Consider the following 21730-nt stretch of genomic DNA (forward strand, 5'->3'; position numbering starts at 1 on the left):
CAGAGGGCTGTGCTGTGGCGTGGGCGGGGCCAGGCTACTCAGCTGGCACCCACAGTGGGGCTTCCAGTTTCTCCTGCCTGGCCTGGAGCTGCCCGACCTACACGGCTGGACCAGGTGGCTGTGTCCATGGCCGGGGAAGATGGGGCTGCTTCTGGGAGGGGCGAGAGCCTGTGCCCTGCATGACGGGCGGCCGCAGCCCACTGCTGGGCCATGCTGGCCCGGCTCTGGGCTCTGCGGGTGGCTGCACTGACCTGCACAGCCAGGCCGAGAGGGCGCTCGGGGATAGCCAGAAGGCCGTTAGGCAACCCGACACTGTTTTTACAAGTCAGTTTATTGAAAGGATCTGAAAATAGAAGTAAGGCAACAATTAACAAACTTTTAAGATATGAACAATATGAAACATTAAGAATGTAATTCAAAGCCCCAGAATTCTAGATCAGCTGGCCTCCTGCTGCTTCAGGCCCACACACTTGACTTCCGTGTTGCCAAATGACCAGGGTGCTGCCCTGCAGCCAGGCCCGCTGCCTGGCCCGGCGCGGCTCGTGGGTGCCGAGGTATGGACGGCGGGGAGGCGGCGGGGCCACACCGCACACACAGCGAGCAGGTGCTCAGGTTCCTGCGGCCCCACAAGGCCCCACCGTGGTGGAAATGCCAGGCATACCACCTCCTCCAGGAGCCAGGCCGAAAAAGGGCACCTCCCTCTCGGCTGTCGCCCGCCCGCTAACAGTGAAGACGAACTGCAAGCCACTCAAGAGTCAGGCTGACCTCGGTCTGCGCCTGGCTCAGGGCCCGCGGCCACGGCAGGTTCTGGCACCGCCCTGGCTGCCGCGGCCTACACACCAAGACCTGGTGCCTGGGCCTCAGCAGCCTCCAGTCACGGGTCTGCCTCAAACCCTATCGTGACCCAAGCCAGAGGGCTCGTGGCCCTGGACCACCAGTGCTGGACGGACAACGCAAGCCGCCCCACCCTTCCTAATCTACACAAAGGTGTGTACAAGGAAATATGTACATAAGCACTTGAGAAAGTTTAAAAGAATCTCTAAAAAGTATGTACAGGATTTAAAATGCCTTCCTGGAGGCAGCCACCACCCCGCTGTTGAGGAATGTGGGGGTCCGCAGGCCCTGGAGGAGCACCAGAGGCCTCTAGCCAGACTCGGCCGACCCTGGGGATACACAGCCGCCGCTAGGGGAAGGGTCAGGGCCAAGGGGAAAGCACTGCAGCTAAAGGGAGATTTTGGCTGAGACATTTATTTCAACATCAAAGGACAGGTCAGTTTATTCTGTCCCCTCTGAATTTCAACAGACTGATTTCTGATTCATGGAAAGTTCCTGACCCTGGAATCACAAGGGGCCCTGCCCAGGGGTGTGCGGGACGCCCAGTACGGCTCTCACTGTCCTTTAGAGATGAAAAAGATTTAAAAATGTTAAAAAGCTGAGCTGGTTGGCAAAAGGCAGACCCAGGCATTTCCCTGCTGCAGGTGGCGGGCAGGGACCACGATGGACGCTCTAGCCGACGCACACGCGCTGGCTGCCCTGGGCTGGGGAGGCAGGAGTGCCATGGCACAGGCGCGGGTCTGGGAGCGCAGCCTAGCTGTCCTCCCGGTCCTCCTCCTCCTCCTCCTCCTCCTCGAAGTGGGTTTGCTTCTTCCGCACGTTCCAATGCAGACACTGGGCAAGGCTCTCGAACCAGTCGCTCACAGGGTCCCGGACGCAGATGGATGGGAGTGGGTAGCAGGAGGTCGTGATGGTGATGCTGTCCAGGGAGAACCAGCGCACGGTGGGCCCAGGCCCTTCCCGAGAGCCGGGAGGCTGCTGCGGGCGGACTCCCACCCAGAGCCGTCAGGAGCCCCTGCCCATCACCAGTGAGTCCTGGGCAGCACCTGCAGGTGCGGAGAGGGCTGAGGACCAGTGGCCCTCAGTGCACTGGAGGCCATCCATCTGACTCCACGACAGCCCTCTGCAGGGCGTGACCACACTGCGCTATACACAGGGCACTGGGCTGGTGCCTCCCCCCACGAGGTCAGCAGGTGCCCTAGCCCCACACCTGTCTCCATGGCGGATCTCCTGCCTTTTTCGTCCGTCCAAGGACACCCAGGCGGTGTTCCTGGCTTCTGGTGACAGCGTGATCTGAAAGGAGCAAGGGGGCAAGGGTGGGCCCTGGACTGGGGTGGGAGCCTCACAGATGTGGCCCTGCCCGCCAGGGCCCATGCCAGGACAAACTGGTGGAGAAGAGGCTGGGGCCGGGGACAGGCAGGCTGGCCAAGGCCAGGGGTCAGCCTGGAGCAGGCAGCCGGCCTCCAGGGGCCACTGCTCATCAGCACAGGGAGGACTCACAGCCAGGAGCGGCGAGGGTGTGGCTGACCTTCAGCTCCACGCCTGCGGGCACCACGATGGGCCGGAAGGACAGCGAGTGGGGGCAGATGGGTGTGAGCATGATGGCTGGCACGTTGGGGTGGATCATGGAGGCCCCTGCCGCGGCCGCGTACGCCGTGCTGCCCGTCGGGGTGGACACGATCACTCCTGACAGGGACAGGGAGCAGGCCTCACTCCCAGGCCCGGGCGGAGTCGGGCCCCAGGCGGCCTCAGGCCTTACCATCGCCCTGCACCGTGGTGATGAGGTGTTCATTCAGGTAAACATCCACGTTGGACAGGTAGGAGGAGGGGCCCCTGTCGATGACCACCTCGTTCAAGACCTGGGGAGAATGGAGGCCAGCGCTCAGGGGGAGGGGCGCCAGCATGGCTGCTGCGGGCGCCTGGGGCCTTCCAGCAGGGCTCCGGCCAGCTGAGCCGGTGTGCACGGACCTGGTACTGCATGGCCTGCTTCCCGACCTCGGTGTCCAGGCCTGGGCCCGGCAGGCCGTTCTCGCTGAGCCCATTTGCGGTGGTCGCCTTCTGGCCTCGAAGCTCCTTCACCACCCTGACCTTCAGCCGGCTCCGCAGAACAATGGCTGCGTTCCCTGTGGGGACAGGGCCCACGGGGTCCAGCCCAGGGAAGGGGCAGCCCCCCCAAGGACGGTGATCCTCCCCTGCGCTCCCAAGGCCAGCGCCTCGCCAGCGCCTTTCACCAAACAGCTCGCTCTGCTGAACACACACGGCTGCGGCCCGGGCCTGCCGAGACTGCCCAGGCCAGCAAGAACTGTTCACACACCCAAGGTGAAAAACCTCTTCATCTTAACACTTGGGAAGCGTTACTCCTTAAACAAAAGGTAAGAGTGGAGGGCAGCCCTGAGCCAGAGCGCTGGTGGCGCCTGGCTGCTGGAACTCACCTTCTATCACCTGGGTCACTTGGGACTGGAAGTTTTCAAAGTTGAACGGGGTCAGGAAGCCCAGAGAGCCCAGATGGAAGGCCATGACTGGAGGCACGCTGCCCTGAGGGTAAAGCAGACGGGTCACCCAGCCTAGCAGGCCACTCCACCAGGCTGGGAGCGGAGGGAGTGCCTCCAGCTTGGGCACGCCAGCCCTGGGGGAAGGTGCGATCCCAGCTCACTGGTGAGAGAACGGGCAGGATGGCTGGGACGGCCCGCAGGGATCTGGGGAGGACGCAGTGGGTGAGCAGGACCAGGCTCCCAGCACAGGGCAGACTGCTCCCTGGAGCCTGAGTGGGGCGCGGCCTCGGGGCCTACTCTCCTCCCCGCCGCCCTGGTGCCTCCAGGCTGCTCTGCAGAGCGCACGCTTGGCCGTCCGTCGGGCACACAGCAGGGCTGGGCCAGCCCGGTGTGGGTGAGTCCTGAGAGTACCAGAGAATCCCCGTGCTGCGCTCGCCCGCCCGGAGCCTGGACGCGGCCAGCCGCAGCCCCCCTGGCCCGGCTCTCCTGGAGGTGGTCCTGTCTGGACCCACAGCGCCCCAGGGCAGCCTTCCCCGAGGCCCCTCTTCTTCCCCTCGGCCCAGTGGGCACCTGCTAAGAACATTTTGCTAAGCACCAGACAAACAGCATGTACGACTGGTAACCAGTGAGCTGGGCAGCAGCTCCTCAGATGAGCGTGCCAAAAAGCCCACCATGTGGGCAGGCACATGTACAACCCCAGCACTCGGGAGGCTGACACAAGGATCGCAGGGTTGAGGCTAGTGTGCGTGCAATGACTTCTCGAGACCCTGCTTCAAAATAAAAAGCAGGTGTGGTGGTGTGCACCTGTAACACCAGTCCTTGGGAAGCTGAACACCAGGACAGTAGGCTTCAGGCTAGCCTCAACTACTTAGTGAGGTCCTCAACAATTTAGTGAGACTGTATTTCAAAATAAAAAATAAAATAGGGCTGAGGGTGTAGCTTTGAGGTAGAATGCTCCTGGATTCAATCTCCAGTGCTATACACACAAAAGCAAATAAATATATAGATAAAAATTAATTTAAAAAAAAAAAGGCTGGGAGTATAGTTCAGAGGTAGAATGCCCCTGCTGGGTTCAATCCCCAGTACCATTTAAAAGAAAAGCCAAGCATGGGTGGCGCATGCTTGTAATCCCTGCTCTTGGGTGGTGGAGACAGGAGGATCGCGCAGGTTTGAAGCCAGCCTTGCTGGCTTAAGAGACCCTATTTCCAAAAAAATATATAAAATAGGTCTGGGAGTGTATCCTGGAGGTAGAAGAGTTTCCAGGAACTCCAGTACCACCAAAAAAAGAAAAAGAAAAAGAAAAAAAAAAAAGAAAAGAAAAGAAAAAAGAAGCCAGGCATGGTGGCACACACCTGTAATCCTCGTAGTTGGAGGCTGAGACAGGAGGATCGCAGGTTCAAGGACAGCCTGAGCAAGTAATGAGACTCTTTATCAACCTAGTGAGACTCTGTTTCCAAATAAAACTGGGCTAGAGGTGTAAATTGAAGGTAGAATGCCTCTGGGTTCAATCCCCAGTGTCTGTCTGTCTGTCTGTCTGTCTGTCTCTCTCTCTCTCTCTCTCTCTCTCACACACACACACACACACACACACACACACACACACACACACACACAGAAAGATAGCCAGGCATGGTGCTGCACACTTGTAATCCCAGCATTAGGGAGGCTGAGACCGGAGGATCGCGGTTTGCGGACAGCCTCAGCTACTTAGTGAGGCCCTCTGCCACTCAGTGAGACCCTGTTTCAAAATAAAGAATAAAAACTAGGGCAGGAGGTGTAGCTCGGACGTCGAATGCCTCTGGGTTCCATCCCCAGACCAGGAAGGAAGGAAGGAAGGAAGGAAGGAAGGAAGGAAGGAAGGAAGGAGTAAGGAAGGGAGGAGGCAGAGGCCAACCCGCTGGGCGCTGGCTGGGGAAGGCTCTGCTGGCACCCGCAGACCGGCCACAGCCTCACCTGGAAGAGCGAGGAGGCGTAGAGCAGGGTCCCGTCGCCCCCCAGGCATATGATGAAGTCTATCTGGTTGGAAATGTCATCGTAATCTAAAAGGCAGACAAGGCCAAGAGTCAGCTGTCACGGCCAGACACAGAGGGCGAGGGAGGGGGCGAGGCTTCTGTGGGACCGCACCTTCTCTGAAAGTGCAGAACTTCTTCTTGACAGGTCCAAATTTGTCGTCGCCCGCTAGAGCGGGGTCTTCCAGCACTTTCTTTTCCACATACACGATCATGCTGTTCTCCTGGAAGTGAAGCACAGACGTGAGCCTGCCTGCCTCATGCTCCTCGCGGCCCGGCGCTGACCACACGGGTCCTTCTGCAAGCTCCTTAGGGGACAGAGGCGACTGAGGAATGGCACCTTTCTCGCGGCCAGTGAGCCATTTCCACTGCTCGCTCCACCCCACGAGCTGGAGGCCCCGTGGGGGGCACGGCTGTCAGAGGCCTCTCCACACCCAGGGGCCGCCGACTGACTCCATGGGCTTACGAGGCTTCCCAGAGGCAGGAGAATAGATAAGGCCCTTGGGGTGGAGTGCTGGGGCTGACTCTGGGGCTATAGAGGCCTGTGCATGCGCGCATGCCCGGGCCACCTCAGGACCTGGCCAGAGGCGGCCATCACTAGAGGCGGCACTCGCCCTGCACTTCAGGAACTGTCGGCTGAAATCAGCCTCTTCTGCTGACTTACCCAGTCCGTGGCAACGTGCTGCTGGCAACAGGAAGGGGACAACCCCAAACTCAGGCTGGGACCTCAACGCCACCACAGCAGGACCCAGGGGTGGGCACTCAGGTGGCGCAGAGACCACGACAGCCTGGACGGCAGTGCCCCCCACTCTGTCACGTGTGGCCGCAGTGCGAGGCCCTCACCAGATGCCAGCCTCCCTGTAGGTTTGCAGCCTCTAGAACTATGGGCCAATAAACTTCCACCCTTTATAAACTTCTGTCTGTGGCGTCCCCTTAGCGTGACAGAAGATGCCTGGGACACCGAACAGGCCAGCTGAGCCGCAGCTGCCAGGCCCCGAGGCGGGAGCCACGGGTGGGGTATGGGTGCAGCCCACTCGCCTCCATGAGGTACACGCAGAGCTCCTTGAAGGGCTGCAGCAGGCTGGCATCGCGCATCTTCTTGATGACAAGCACGCTCTTCGGGGACTTGTTCCACGTCAACCGCTGGCTCGCAGGGTCCTGAATGTGCCTTTGGGGAGAGGAGGATGCACGTGAGCCACACAACTCGGGAGAGCGAGAGGCCCTGAGACACGTGGCCACCCCGGGTGCGCACCTGGCGGAGGCGGCTGGCGGGAGCCAGCACAGCCAAGCGCTCTGGAGCACACAGGGGCGGCGGCCCCACCGCTGCAGCCCTAGGCAGCGCCGCCCTCTGCAGCAGGCCGGAGCACGGTACCCGGGAAACTCAGGCCAGCACTCCAGTCCAGCAAGGGCACTGCTGCCCAGACACCCAGAAAGCTGCCTGGGGCTGTCTCCTGCCGGCACAGAGGATGTGTGGCCCTTACTGAGTTAGCACTGTGTAAACTCAGCTGACCAGCAATTCTTTCTTTGTCTTCTTGTTATACTGGGGATGAAACTCGGGGCATTCTACCTACAAGCTACACCCCCAGTCCTAGTTTTTATTCTTTATTTTGAAATAGGGTCTCACTAAGTTGCAGAGGGCCTGAGTAGCTGAAGCTGTCCACGAACCGCAATCCTTCTGTCTCCGCCTCCCAAATGCTGGGATTACAAGTGTGTGCCACCACACCTGGCTTCTGAATTCTTAAGCGTAGAAATCATTGGTACAAAAGGCAGTGGTGGCCAAGCGTGGTGGCACATGCTTGTAATCCTAGCATTAGAGAGGTTCAGATAGGAGGATCTGGGTTCACGACCAGCCTCAGCTACTTAGTGAGGCCCTCTGCAATTAAGTGAGACCTTGTTTCAAAATAAAGAATGAAAAACAGGGCTAGCTGGGCGTGGTGGCACACACTTGTAATCTAGGAGACTGAAACTGGAGGATCACGGTTCGTGGACAGCCTCAGCTACTTAGTGAGGCCCTCTGCAATTCAGTGAGACCCGGTTTAAAAATAAAGAATATAAAATAGAGCTGGGGGTGTACCTTGGAGGTCAAATGCCTTTGGGTTCCATCCCCAGGCCCCCCGCCCAAATAATAATTAAATAAAAATAAAAGGCAGTGGTGGCCAGGCATGGTGGCGCACGCTTGTAATCCTAGTACTTGGGAGGCTGAGACAGGAGATCGCAGGTTCACAGCCAGCTCCAGCTACTTAGTGGGGCCCTCCACACCTTATAGTAAGAGCCTATTTCAAAATAAAGAATAAAGAGCCGGGCATGGTGGTGCATGCCTCTAATCCCCGCACTTGGGAGGCTGAGACAGGAGGATCACACAGGTTCAAAGCCAGCCTCAGCTACTTAGTGAGGCTCTCAGCAACTTAGTGAGACCCTGTTTCCAAATAAAATATAAAATGGGTCTGGGAGTATAGCCCAGAGGTAGAAAGCCTCTGGGTTCCACCCCAGTACCACCAAAAAAACAAAACAAAACAAACAAACCCAAAAACAACAAAATAAAGAATAGGAGCCGGGCGTGGTGGTGCACACTTATAATCCCAGCATTTGGGAGGTAGAGACTGGAGAATTAAGATTTGTGGACAGCCTCAACTACTTAGTGAGGCCCTTTGCCACTCAGTGAGACCCCGTTTCAAAAAATAAGAGCCAGGCATGGTGGCGCACACTTGTAATCCCGCTCTTGGGAGGCCGAGACAGGAGGATTGCACAGGTTCGAAGCCAGCCTCAGCTACTGAGTGAGACCCTATAAAACAGTGAGACCCAAATAAAGTATAAGATAGGTCTGGGAGTATAGCCCGGAGGTAGAAAAGCCCCTGGGTTCCACCCCAGTACCACAAAATAAATAAATAAATAAGTAAAGAAAGAAAGAAAGAAAGAGAGAAAGAAAGAAAGAAAGAAAAATAAATAAAGATAAATAAATAAATAAATAAATAAATAAATAAATGGCTGGACTTGGTGGCACATGCTTCCTACCCCAGAGTTTGGGAGGGTGAGACAAGAGAATCACACAGGTTCAAAGCCAGCCTCAGCTACTTAACGAGGCTCTCAGCAACTTAGTGAGGTCCTGTTTCCAAATAAAATATAAAATAGGTCTGGGAGTGTAGCCTGGAGGTAGGAAAGCCCCTGAGTTCCACCCCCAGTACCACAAAAATAAAAATAAATAAATAAAAATTAAAACAAATAAATAAAAAAGACTAAAATACAGGACTGGGGGTATAGTTTAGGGGTAGAATGCTCCTGGGTTCCATCCCCAGTGTTGCAAAAATAAATGAATAAATAAATAAATAAAAATGGGCCGGGCGTGGTGGTACAAGCTTGTAATCCCCACTCTCGGGAGGCTTAGAGGAGGATCTCAGGTTCGAAGCCAGCCTCAGCTACTTAGTGAGGCTCACCACAACTTGGTGAAACCCTGTTTCAAAATAAAGAATAAAATAGGGCTGGAGTGTAGCTCAGAGATAGAATGCCTCTGGGTTCAATCCCCTGTACATAAAACACACACAAAACAACAACAAAACAAAACAAACAAACAAACAAAAAAAACAGGGCTGGAGGCATAATGCCTCTGGGTTCAATCATTCCTAATTCCCTGTACCTCCAGGCGTGGTGGCACACGCTTGTATTCCCAGTGCTTGGGAGGCTGAGACAGGAGGATCATACAGGTTCGAAGCCAGCCTCAGCTACTTGGTGAGGCTTTTCAGCAACTTAGTGAGACCCTGTTTCCAAATAAAATGTAAAATAGCTCTGGGAGTATAGCCCGGAGGTAGAAAAGCTCCTGGGTTCCACCCTGAGTACCACAAAAACAACAACAACAACAACAAAAAAAAAACCCAAAACACCACCACCACCACCACCACCACCAACCCAGTACCAAGAAAAAAAAAAAAAAAAAAAAAAAAAAAAAAAAAAAAAAAGCCGGGCCTGGTAGCACACGCTTGTAATTCCAGTACTTGGGAGGTCAAGACAGGAGGACTGCAATTCACGGCCAACCTCAGCAACTTAGTGAGGCTCTCAGCAACTTAAGTGAGACCCTGTTTCAAAATAAAGAATAAAAAAAATAGGGCGGGGGTGGAACTCAGAGGTAGAATGTCCTTGAGTTCCACCCCCAGTACTGAAAAAAATAAAGTAAAATAAATTAAAGGCAGTGGCACTGAGCCTCGGCCTCCTGTGGCCTTTCCAAAGGCAGGTCCACCCGGCCTGGCTCCTATTACTACTGTGTAGGTCCCAGAAAGCATCCTCCCAGGCCACCTGGGAGGTGGACAGCGTGTCCACACATGCTGTAGAGCCCGCCATGAGCGCAGCTGCAGGAGCAGTGGACTGGCCATCCGCTGCCCGCACTGGCCTCACCTCCACACTGCCCCCAGCCCCTGTGGGTGCGGCGCTGCAGTGCTGGGGACACTTCCCTTTCCAGCGCGGGTCCCCAGTCGGGACGTTGCCTGGGGCCTCGGCTCACCAATGAGATGGCCGGGACCACCTCCACACTGCAGACAGCTCGTCCTACTGCCAAGCAGCCACGGCCGCTGACCACAGCACTCACCCTGTCCAGGCGCGATGGGGAGGTGCGGGACCGTTCATAGCGCCCTCTCTGAGCCTCGCCACCTGCCCGCGGCCCTTGCGTGGCTCCCGGGGCAGCCTCCACCTGCTAGGAGGTGGCCGGCAAGTCCAAGCATCTCCGACCAGCTTTACTCACAACAGCGCGGGCAGTCCTGTCCTGCCAACCTCTCTCAATCACGCCTAACTTCTGCAACCTCAAAACTGAAAGCAAAACAGAACTGCTAAGACTGGCTAAAGGTCCAAGAGCTTCCTAAAATTACGAGAATCCAAACACTTCACTCTCTTGCCTAACAACCTATGTAGAAAAAAGGAAAATGCCGGGATAACCTTTAGCAGCAAAGAGGCCCGGCTCCAACCTGCCCTCAGCAGAGCGCGTGGCCGCTGGCCCTGCCAGCCTCGGCCACTGGCTGGCTGTGCCTGTGTCCTGGCCCGTGGAATGGCTGGGCCCGCCCTGTGGGAGGGCTCCTAGGCCACAGGCAGGTGAAAGGGTGTCAGGTAAGAGGCTGCAGCTCCAGGAGGGACAGGGAGGGTCAAAGCCCGTGTGTGTCACCTGCCTCAGGCGGCTCCGACCAGGACTCTTCCAGCCCGAGGTTTAGCGAGCCCAGCCAGTGCCGCCAGGAGCGTCACCCTATTGGGCGCTGTCCCTCTGTGTGACCACAAACCAGTTCCTCAACTTCCTATTGTGTCATCTGCAAAATGGGATGCCAACCCTGCGGGCGGGCGGGCTGTGGGTGTGCCCCACTGTCTGCCAGGGCTGTGTGTGGGTCTGGTGGTGTGCCGCTAGGCATGCCTGACTGCCATGCCACAGAGCCGCTGTGCTGGTGACCTCACACACCCAGGCTGTCCAAGCACAGGCTCTCGGTGCAGGGCAGGGCAGGGCGAGGGGACATGAAGGGCCCTCACACCTACCCTCCGTGTCACATGTCTCCTTGTGGAAAAAGGGTAGGTCCACCCCAAACGAAGGCACTCGGAAGAGGGCGGGCAGGAGTGGTCAGAGAGTTCTGCTCTACAGGGCTCAGATCCTGGAGCAGGACAGGCCCCAAGTGGGTCAGAGAGAGCCACTGGCCCTGGGAGCTGACATGTAGCCTGAAGCCAGCCTGTGCCCCGGCTGTGAGTGACGGGATGCTGGGGAGTCTCCTTCAGGGATGGGTGCAGGGGGAGGCCCTCGGTGACAGGCTGTGGCTGGACTGAACCTGCAGCCGGTGGACAGCGTGCGGTGGAGGTACAGTCACAGCTGCCAGAGTGCAGGACCTGACAGGCAGGCGAGGGTCTGGGCGCTCCTACTGGGAGTGGGATTAAAACACTGCTTGCTCAGTTTGTAAACGGTGTCTCCTCTAGGACACCATCAGGGCCAGTGACAGCTTGTTAACAGCAGCCTTTGCACGAAGGGGCACCCTGGGCTGGGTGTGGCTCACAGAGCATGTGCCTGGCACGCCAGGGCCCTGGCTCTATCTCTAGCACAAAAACAAAAACAGAGGAAGGAGCATCTTTCAGACAATTAAATCTGATTTTAAAAGAGCCGACTCAAGCTGGGCATGGTGCCGCATGCTTGTAATCCCAGCATTTGGGAGTCTGAGACAAGAGGACTATAGTTCAAGGCCAGCCTCAACAACTTAGTGAGACCCTATTTCCAAATCAAACATAAAACAAAGCTGGTGGTGTAGCTCTTGAGGTAGAAAGTCCCTGGGTTCAATTCCTAGTAAACCCCCCCCACACACACACACACGCGCGCGCGCTAATTTATGCCTCTGTGTTTGGAAAAAGCAAAGGTCACGCCAATGCATAGGAATAGATGCATCAGACCCATCGCACCTGCTACTGCAACGGAAAGCAACTCTAAGCATCTGCCAAAGGTGTCATGGAGCCTGTGTGGGGCAGGCCCAGAGCCACGGGCTGGCCATGGTCCCTAGCCACCTGGTCCACATGGCCACAGGGGAGTGTGCTCACCCAGGCCTGGAACTCAGGGGACAGAGCCTGATACCCACATGGCTTAGGCTGCGGGGCACAGAACATACATGTCTCAAACAGCAGAGCTGTCCACACGGCGACCCACCGCACCCTCCCGAGAGACACGCCGCGGGCCCGCACACTTACATGATGGTCTGCGGGTTCTGCAGCACACAGGCCTTTGGTCCAAACGTGGTCACGGGGCACGGCCCATGGAGTGAGCGTGTCCTCCTGCAGGGGCACAGCAGAACGCCACAGATTGAGTGCAGAAGGCAACAGATTCCATGTGATCCAGCTACATCGGCACCGGCGCTACGGCATCTTCATGGCACTCCCAGAGAGCCCCACTTGGCCCGGGCACTGTGCAGGAGCCTGCCATGGTGCATGTGACCCATGACAGCAGCGCGAGGCACACAGAAGCCCATCTGGACCTGATTCCAAGAACAACGACCCACGCCTGTGGTGCAGCAGACCTCCTCCCAGGACAAGGGAAAGTTGCTGGGCCCAGGCCCAGCCCCTGCACCCTGCAGTACCCCTCAGCAGCCTGAGGGCCAACAACTGGGTTCAAGGCCTCAGACGCCATCCCTGAGTGAGCTAGACTAAAATTTGAACAAAAACGTTCACTCAGGATTATATGTGCCAATAAAAGATGACAGCTGAGGCGGGTGCGACTGAGACAGGTGGTCACAGGCTTGAGGACAGCGCCAGGAAGTAGAGACTCTCATTAACCTAGCGAGACCCTGATTCAAAATAAAAAATAAAGGTGGGCGTGGTGGCGCACACTTTGGGAGGCTGAGACAGGAGGATCACAGTTCGTAGCCAGCCTCAGCTACTTAGTGAGGCCATTTGCAGCTCAGTGAGACCCTGTTTCAAAATAAAGAATAAAAAATAGGGCTGGGGGCCTGGCGTGGTGGTGCACGCTTGTAATCCCAACATTTGGGAGGCAGAGACTGGAGGATTATGGTTCGTGGACAGCCTCAGCTATTTAGTGAAGCCCTTTGCAACTCGGTGAGACCCTGTTTCAAAAATAAAAAAACTAAAAAATAGGTCTGGATGTACAGCTTGGAGGTAGAATGCCCCTAGGTTCCATCCCCAGTACTGCAAAAAAAAAAAAAAAAAAAAAAAAAAAAAAAAGGGTTGGGGTTGTAGTTAGAGGTAGAATGCCAACTGGATTCCATCTCCAGTGCTACAATCAATCAATCAATCAATCAATCAATCAATAAATACTAAATAAATACTAAAATAGGACTGGGGGTGTAGGTCAGAGGTACATGTTCCTGTATTCAATCCCCAGAAAAAACAAAACAAAACCTTTTGTTAAGTAATAGCTCTAAAATCTCCCAGTAAATACTTGTTTTTCGGATCCACATTTCCCTAATTGCTTGTTTTAAGTTTTTAACTGATGCACAAAAGCAAAAGTTCTAAGTGTTAATGGGGCACCAGGTCACGTCTGACAGATGTACGCATTGTGTAAAAGGAGTTATCTCCTCAAACATCTATCAATTCTTGTTGTGAACACTTTCAAACCCTGTCTTCTACCTTCTGAGACTGGTCCAGGACACAGGTGCCATTGAGTCACCCGCCGTGCAACAAAGCCGTGAGCCCTGCTCCCGAGCCTCAGCGCCAGGCTGCTCTACAGCTACTGCCGAGCACCATGTCCCTGCATCCGACCAGCGTGACCCCTGCTTGGAGACAGCGCTGGCCTCTGGCAAGCGTCCATCTCAAACTCACCACATTCACTGTCACCAGAAATCACAGCGCCCGCCCCCAGCCGCCACTGGAACCCTGTGCTGGTCAGGGCCCGGCTCACGGAGCCACTGCACAGGCGGCACGGGCAAGCTCAGGCGTCTGCCCACGGCTGGGAGGGCAGAGGAGCAGGCAGCAGAGAGGGCGGGCCACGTCCTGCATGCCAGGGCAGGGCCACCGCAGGCCCCCTGGACCTTTGCCCCGACCGCCCGCGGCCCCTCTGGTGCTGAGCAGGACTCCACGTTCCCCATCAGTCCAACCCCAGCTTGGTGTGGTGGGCTCTGGCTCGACAGCTCTGAGCTGACGTGGAAAGGGAGAACATGGCCGGGTGTGGTGGCGCATGCTTGTAATCCCCGTGCTTGGGAGGCGGAGACAGGAGGATCGCGCTGGTTTGGAGCCAGCCTCACTGGCTTAAGAGAACCTTTTTCCACATAAAGTTAAAAAATAGGTCTGGGAGTGTAGCCCGTGGGAGTGTATCCCGGAGGTAGAAGGGCTTCCAGGAACCCCAGTACCACACACACACAAAAAAAAAAAAAAAAAAGGGAGAACATGGCTACTGTGTGCTCAGCACGTGGCGTAGAGCATGGGCCTGGTCCATCGCTTCTCAGGACACGGCTCCACTCAACAGTGCTGCGGCCCCACCTTCTGGGCAGGAATCACGCTAATCAATACTGACAGCTGCTGACCTGCAGCTCAGAGGGACTCTGCCCCATCCCGGCGGCCACACCACGTGTCAGAGAGCCGCAGCCTGTGGTCCCACCTGAACTCCTTGGTGCTGCCCAAGGCGGGCGAGGCCGACAGGCTCCGGGACTTGGCCCGGCCGCGGACGGGGTGGCTGTACGTCCAGGTCTCGTCCCCGTGACACGCCGAGCAGCAGTACGAGGCCGCGTCTGGGCTCAGCTCCTTACTCATAGTCACCTTTTCTTGTTCCATTTCCATAGTTGATGAACGAGAACTTCCGCCAGCAAAACACTGATGTCTGAATTAATGAAATAAAGGAAGTCAATATATACAAAACTAGTAATAGCCAGGTGTAGTGATGCACGCTTGTCATCCTAGTCCACGGAAGGCTGAGAAAGGAGGACTGCAGGCTGAAACCCAGCCTTAGCAACTTAGTGAGACACTGTTACAAAATAAAAATAAAAATACAAGCCAAGCCGGAGTGGTGCGCTTGTAATCCCGAGCTTGGAAGGCGGAGACAGGCCAGCCTCACTGGCTTAGGAGACCCTGTTTCCAAATACAAAGTATAAAATAGGTCTGGGAGTGTAGCCCGGAGGTAGAAGGGGTTTCAGGAACCCCAGGACCACCAAACAAACAAACAAACAAACAAAATAGGGTCGGGGGCTTAGCTCAGCGGTAGAACACTCTGGGATGAGTCCCTGGCACCACAAGATAAACAAACAAAAATAAAAAAGAAGGGCTAGGGGTGTAGTTCAGCAGAATACACCCTGGGTTCAATGCCAGCACCAAAGAAGTACCAATATATATGCACATACACATTCCGTTTCTTTCTCCTTGGTGCTGAGAATGGAACCCAGGGCCTGGTACAAGTTAGGCAAGTGCTAACCACTGAGCCATGCCCCCAGCCCACACACTGATTTCATCAAAGGAAAAATAGTCTAGGTCCAATCTATCAAAGCACACTGAAAACGTGCTGTTCCTATCCCAAGCACATTTGAGAACTCGGGGTCCTACCTGAGGCACTTGAGTGCATTGAGAGTGAACAGTCAGACTAGAGAACAGCCGAGTCAGTGAGATGCGTCTCCACCGCAGGTGGCAGTGTGGCCTTGAGGGTGGCACAGCGTACCCAAGGCAACCCGCAGAGCCAACCAGGTCAGAGACCGCAGGGCACAGTAACGAGAGGAGTACGATGTGACTCCAAACACCAATCAGCCCAGAAAGCTGAAGACGACCACAGCTGGGACCGAGCCCAAAGGATGCGCTGGGCGGCGCTCCTGGAAGAGTCCAAAGAGTCCACACGCTCAGGAATGGCCAGCAGTGGCACCATGGCCCGCAGAGTGAAGGTGGAGAGCTGACCCTGACCACCACACAAAAAAACCAGGAGCAAGCACAGCAGAAACCAAGAAAACAACCTGCATCCACTGGGGAGTTCTGGAACTTTCTCCCCATCAGCTTAGGGGTTAAAGCGAATGTCAGAACTTATAAGGATCATCCAGAAGATGAGATGAGGCAAACACAAACCCAAAGTCCATCTGGCCACACCAGGCCAGGCTGAAATTCCTGAGAATAAAAGCTAGTGAGCTAAGCTGGGCGGGGCAGAGCATGCCAGTACTTCTGAGGCCGAGACAGGAGAGAGAGGCCTTCCACAACTCAGCGAGTCCCTGCTTCAAAAATATGCCAGCATGGTGGCGCACACTTGTAATCCCAGCACTCAGGAGGCGGAGACAGGAGCATCGTGGACAGCCTCGGCTACTTAAGAGAGGACCTTTGCGACTCGTGAGACCCTGTTTCAAAATAAAGAATAAAGCCGGGTGTGGGAAAGCAGCCTGCCAGGCCAGGCACAGCACGGCCACACTGCCTGCGGACACCCCAGCACAGGCCAGGGTGCACCCGCAACAGGACGAAGCTCCAGCTTGGGGGTGAGGACGGAGGTGCCAGCGTGGCTCTGCACGCAGGCCGTGTGGCGCTGCCTGAGTTCACAGGTGGGGCCGTCCCCAGTGGGCCTGTACTCAGACAAGCCGGCCCTGGAGGCGACCCGGGAGAAAGAGTGGTCAGATACTGTCCTTGTAAGAAGGGACACCAGAGATCCGTCTGCACCCATGCCCATGAACACAAAGTGCGGTCGCGCAGGGCACGGGGGTGGGGGCACAGTGAGGTATAGGGCACAGGGGAGGAAGCAGTGAGGTCGTAGGGCGCAGAGGGAAGTCCCTCACCACGGTGCCGCGAGCTGGTGAGGAGCTTGAGCTTAAGTCCCTAGACCTGACAACGGGCAGTCCGAGCTGCCCAGTCTGTAGGGCTTTGCTCCAGCAATCTTAGCAAGCAGGGCCAGGAGGCACAAGGAAAGGCCAGCGGCCATGGGCTTCCCGAATCTTCATCCACCGTGGGTCTCTGTCTGCATTTCATAATCCCGCAAAACTATAAAACAAAATGGCAACTCGTAGGTCCCACCTAAATCAAATGATCAGGACAAGGGCTGAGCATGGGCCCTTGTAACTGTTAAGATGGTTCCAGGAAGCTGGGTGTGTGGCACGCCTGTGTGATTCCAGCATTCGGGAGGCTGAGGCAGGAGGATAGCAGTTTACAGCCAGCCGCAGCCCTTTGCAAGTCAGTGAGACCCTGTTTCAAAATAAAGAATAAAAAATAGGGCTGGGGGTGTAGCTCAGAGGTAGACTGCCCCTGGGTTCCATTCCCGGTACCGCAAAAAAAAAAAAAAAAAAAAAAAAAAAAAAAAAAAAAAAAAGAAAGAAAGAAATACTAATGTTTAGTTCAAATATACAAAAAAGTTCCAGTGAAACACAAAACTGCCAAAGCACATCAGATAAAACCACTCTGATTTAATACCATGATGGAGGAAATAGCCAGTGCAATAAGGCAAGAGATAAAAACAAGAGGCTTTATATAAGAGCAGAAAAGTAACAAGTGGAGTTTGACTTGCAGATAACCTGATTTTCTATGTGCAAAGTCATTAGGAATCGACAGTGACTGTATCTAATAAATGGGGTTATAAGGAAGTCTGCAGGAGGCAAATCTGATATAAGAAATCAGTATTTTTTACATATTAACAATAAGTAGGAAATTAAGATTTTGAAAGATGACTTAGAATAGTATAAAAAATATGAAACAGGTAAGCAATATATTTATGTTTTTATGGGCCGGGTGATTGAACTCAGGGGTATTCTACCTCTGAGCTATTCCCTAAAACCCATTTCTTTCTTTCTTTCTTTTTTCTTTTTTTTTTTTTTTGTGGTACTGGGGGTGGAACCCAGAAGCTTTCTACCTCCGGGCTATACTCCCTGGCCTTTTTAAAAAATATTTTATTTGGAAACAGGGTCTCACTAAGTTGCTGAGAGCCTCACTAAGTAGCTGAGGCTGGCTTCGAACCTGCGCGATCCTCCTGTCTCAGCCTCCCAAGCACAGGGATTACAAGCGTGCGCCACCACGCCCGGCCCATTTCATTGTTTTAATTTTTTTTTTTTTTTCAGTACTGTGAATAGAACCCAGGGGCATTCTACCTCTGAGCTACACCCCCAGCCCTAGTATTTTTATTCTTTATTTTGAAATAGGGTCTCATTGAGTTGCAAAGGGCCTTAGCAGTAGCTGAGGCTGTTCGCAAACCTCAATCCTCCTGTCTCAGCCTTCCAAATGCTGGGATTACAAGTGTGCGACACCATGCCCAGCTCTTATTATTTTAATTTTGAAAAATTCTCTCATAAATTGAGAGGAAGAGACAGGAGGACCGTTCAAGGATAGCCCCAGCTACTTAGTAAGGCCCTTTGTAACTCAGTGAGACCGTTTCAAAATAAAGAATAACAAATAGGGCTGGGGTGTATAGCTTGGAGGTAGAATGCTCCTGGGTTCCATCTCCAGTACCGCAAAAAAAAAAAAAAAAAAAAAAGAAAGAAAGAAAAAAAAGAAGATAGAAAGAGAGTAGGTCTCATAAATTGCAGAGGGCCTAAGTTGCTGAGGCTGATTGCAAACCTGCAATCCTCCTGTCTCAGCCTCCCAAATATATAGGTATGCACTACCACACCAGGCTACATAGGACAATATTTGACAAAAATATATAGTACCTGTATAGTGAAACCCCAAAAGTTGATGAAAGAAAGGAAAACAAACCCAGAGTGAGGAGACATACCATGTTCATGGATTGAACAACCCTATTAAGATTTCAGAGTTGGGTGTGGGGGTGCATATCTATAATCTTGAGAGGTTGAGACAGGAGGATTGAGGTTTGCGAACAGCTACTTAGGCCCTTTGCAACTCAGTGAGACCCTGTTTCAAAATAAAGAATAAAAAATAGGGCTGGGGGTGTAGCTCAGAGGTAGAATGCCCCAGGTTCCATCCCCAGTGCCGCAAAAAAATAATAAAATTAAAATAAAAAATAAACCAGGCATGCCGGGCGTGGCGGCGCACGCTTGTAATCCCCACGCTTGGGAGGTGGAGACAGGAGGATCGTGCAGGTTCGAAGCCAGCTATGCTGGCTTCAGAGACCCTATTTAAAAAAAAAAAAAAAGTATAAAAATAGGTCTGGAAGTGTAGCCCAGAGGTAGAAGGGTTTCCAGGAACCCCAGTACCACCACCACCACCACCACCACCACCACCACCACCACCACCACCACCACCACAACAGGCATGGTGGTGCATGCTTGTAATCCCAGAATATGGGGTACTTAGGAGGATCACAAGTTTGGGGCCAGCCTCAGCAACTGAGGCTTTTCACAATTTAATGAGATCCTGTTTACAGATAAAAAAATAGAAGTAAAACACACCTGGGTTCAATCCTCAGCAACAAAATAAATAAATAAAATGAAATAAAAATAAAACATAAAAACCGGTTATGGTGGTGCACACCTGTAATCCCAGTACTTGTGAGGTTGAGAAAGGGGGATGGCCAGATCATAACCAGCCTCAGCAACCTTGTCAGGTCCTCCACAACTTAGTGACAATAAATAAATAAATAAATAAATAAATAAATAAATAAATAAAATAAAATAAAAATAGGGCTAAGAGTATAGCTTGGAAATAGACTACTTCTGGGTTCAGCCCCCAGTACCATAATATATAAATAAATAATTTAATTAATTAAAAATTAGGTTAAATTAAAAATAAAGCCAGGCATGGTGGCTCACCTCTTCAATTCTAGTACTTAGGGGGACTGAGATGGGAGAGTTGCAGTTGGTATCCAGCCTCAGCAACTTAGTGAGGTCATCTGCAACTCAGTGAGACTCTGTCTCAAAATAAAAAATTAAGCCGGGCGTGGTGGCGCACACTTGTAATCCCCGCGCTTGGAAGGCTGAGACTGGAGGATCACACAGGTTCAAAGCCAGCCTCAGATACTTAGTGAGGCTCTCAGCAATTTAGTGAGACCCTGTTTCCAAATAAAGTATAAAATAGGTCTGGGAGTATAGCCCGGAGGTAGAAAAGCCTCTGGGTTCCACCCCCAGTACCACCAAATAAATAAATACATAAATAAAATAAAAAATTAAATAGAACTGGGCATACAGTTCAGAGGCAGAATGCCCCTGGGTTCAATCCCAGGTAACACACAACACAATTATATCTATATAATAGGTGTGAGTGAGCAGCTCAGAGGTAGACTGTCCCTGGGTTCAATTCCCAATAAGTAAAGCACACACACAAACACACACACACACACACACACACACTCAGTTCTCAAATTGATTTACAAAATGGTCTATAGATTCTACCCAAACCCAAAGATATCCAAGCAGACTTTTCTATATAAAATAACAAGTAGATACTAAAATTCATATGGGAATATAGAGAATCTAGATAGAATAGCTTAAAAACAAAACACCCTGGGAAAAAACAAAGCTGTAAGTCTCACATTACCTGGTTTCATGGTTTGTCATAAAGCTACAGAAGCCAGACAGTGTGGCACTGGTTTTAAGTCAGACACAGACATCAAGAAAACAGGACAGAGAGTCCATAAAAAGATCCCGACAAATAGTTAACAAAAACAAATTTGTGTGTGCCAGGATCAAGTCCAGACGTACTACACCAAGCTCATCCCCTCAGAACTGAACTGAGCGGCTTGGCATGCTGGGAAAGCCTCTACTACGCTTTATTATGAGACAGAAACCGTCTAAGTTCCCCAGGCTAGCTTTAAACTTGTGTTTCTCCTGCCCCAGCTTCCCAACTAGCTGGGATTACAGGTGTGTGCTATTCTGTCCAACTTGTCAATTTTATTTATTTGGAACTAGGGATAGAATCCAGAAACATTCTACCTCTGAGATACACTCCCAGTCCCATTTTACTCTTTTTTTTTTTTTTTTTTTTGCGGTACTGGGGATGGAACTAAGAGGCATTCTACCTCTAAGCTACACCCCAGCCCTATTTTGTTTATTTGGAAACAGGGTCTTGCTAGGTTGATGAGACTCTCACTACTTGCTGAGGCTGACCTCAAATCTATGATTGTCCTGTCTCAGCCTGCCAAGTACTGGGATTCTAAGTGTGTGCCACCATGCTTGGCTTCAGGGGTTTTCTTGTTTGGTTTTCTTTTTGGTGGTACTATGGTACTAGGGATGGAACCCAGGGGCATTCTACCTCGGAGCTACACCCCCAGCCCTATTTTTTGTTGTTGTTGTTCTTTATTTTGAAACAGGGTCTCACTGAGTTGCAAAGAGCCTCACTAAGTAGCTGAAGCTGTCCGCGAACCGCGATCCTCCAGTCCCAGTGTCCCAAATGCTGGGATTACAAGCGTGCACTGCCACTCCCAGCCATTTTTATTTTTTGTTTGAAACAGGGTCTCAGTAGGTTACTGAGGCTGACTGACACCTGCACTCCTCTTGTTTCAGCCTCCCAACTACTGGGATTACAAGGCTGCGCCACCACACCCAGCTGTCAGTGTTTTGAGGTAACTCAGTAAGGACAAAATAACCTTTTTAGCCGGGCGTGGTGGCGCACGCTTGTAACCCCCGCGCTTGGGAGGCGGAGACAGGAGGATCGCGCAGGTTGGAAGCCAGCCGCGCTGGCTGGCTTAGGAGACCCTGTTTCCAAATAAAAATGTAAAAATAGGTCTGGGAGTGTAGCCCGGAGGTAGAAGGGCTTCCAGGGACCCCAGTACCACCAAAAAATAAATAAGTAAATAAATAACCTTTTTACCAAATAGTACTAGAACTGGATAGTTAGAGACTGGATAGTAAGAGACTAAAGCTCAACCATTTCTTCACCTTGTGTCTAAAGAGCAACTGTAAGGGTGAAAACTATTTCCCTTTTTTTCTTTCCTTTTTATTTTTTTGGTATTGGGGATGGAACCCAGGGACATTGTACCTCCGAGCTACACCCCCAGACCTATTTTTTAGTTTTCTTTTAAAACTATTATTATTATTTTATTTTATATATATTTTTTTGTGGGTCTGTGGATAGAACCCAGAGGCGTCTGACTTCCAAGCTATACCCCCTGCCCTT

General features: G+C 52.9%; 1 protein-coding gene across 1 annotated transcript in view; it reads right to left on the reverse strand.

Annotated features, from left to right (window-relative positions):
* Positions 1-1587: 1587 nt before the first annotated feature.
* Positions 1588-21730, reverse strand: part of NADK (NAD kinase) — a gene marked incomplete at its 3' end in the record, with an annotated part of 29066 nt that continues 8923 nt past the window's right edge. The window contains exons 2-12 of the mRNA XM_080692323.1: positions 14379-14597; positions 12020-12103; positions 6374-6503; positions 5451-5559; positions 5280-5365; positions 3267-3369; positions 2803-2957; positions 2594-2693; positions 2363-2520; positions 2045-2127; positions 1588-1753 (exon numbers count right to left, since the gene is read on the reverse strand). Coding sequence (XP_080548449.1) covers positions 1588-1753; positions 2045-2127; positions 2363-2520; positions 2594-2693; positions 2803-2957; positions 3267-3369; positions 5280-5365; positions 5451-5559; positions 6374-6503; positions 12020-12103; positions 14379-14557 — 1353 coding nt within the window. The 5' untranslated portion in view covers positions 14558-14597. The remainder of the gene's footprint in view (positions 1754-2044; positions 2128-2362; positions 2521-2593; positions 2694-2802; positions 2958-3266; positions 3370-5279; positions 5366-5450; positions 5560-6373; positions 6504-12019; positions 12104-14378; positions 14598-21730) is intronic.

The sequence above is a fragment of the Muscardinus avellanarius genome (assembly GCF_963383645.1).
Source record: "Muscardinus avellanarius genome assembly, chromosome: 3".
NCBI lineage: Eukaryota > Metazoa > Chordata > Mammalia > Rodentia > Gliridae > Muscardinus > Muscardinus avellanarius.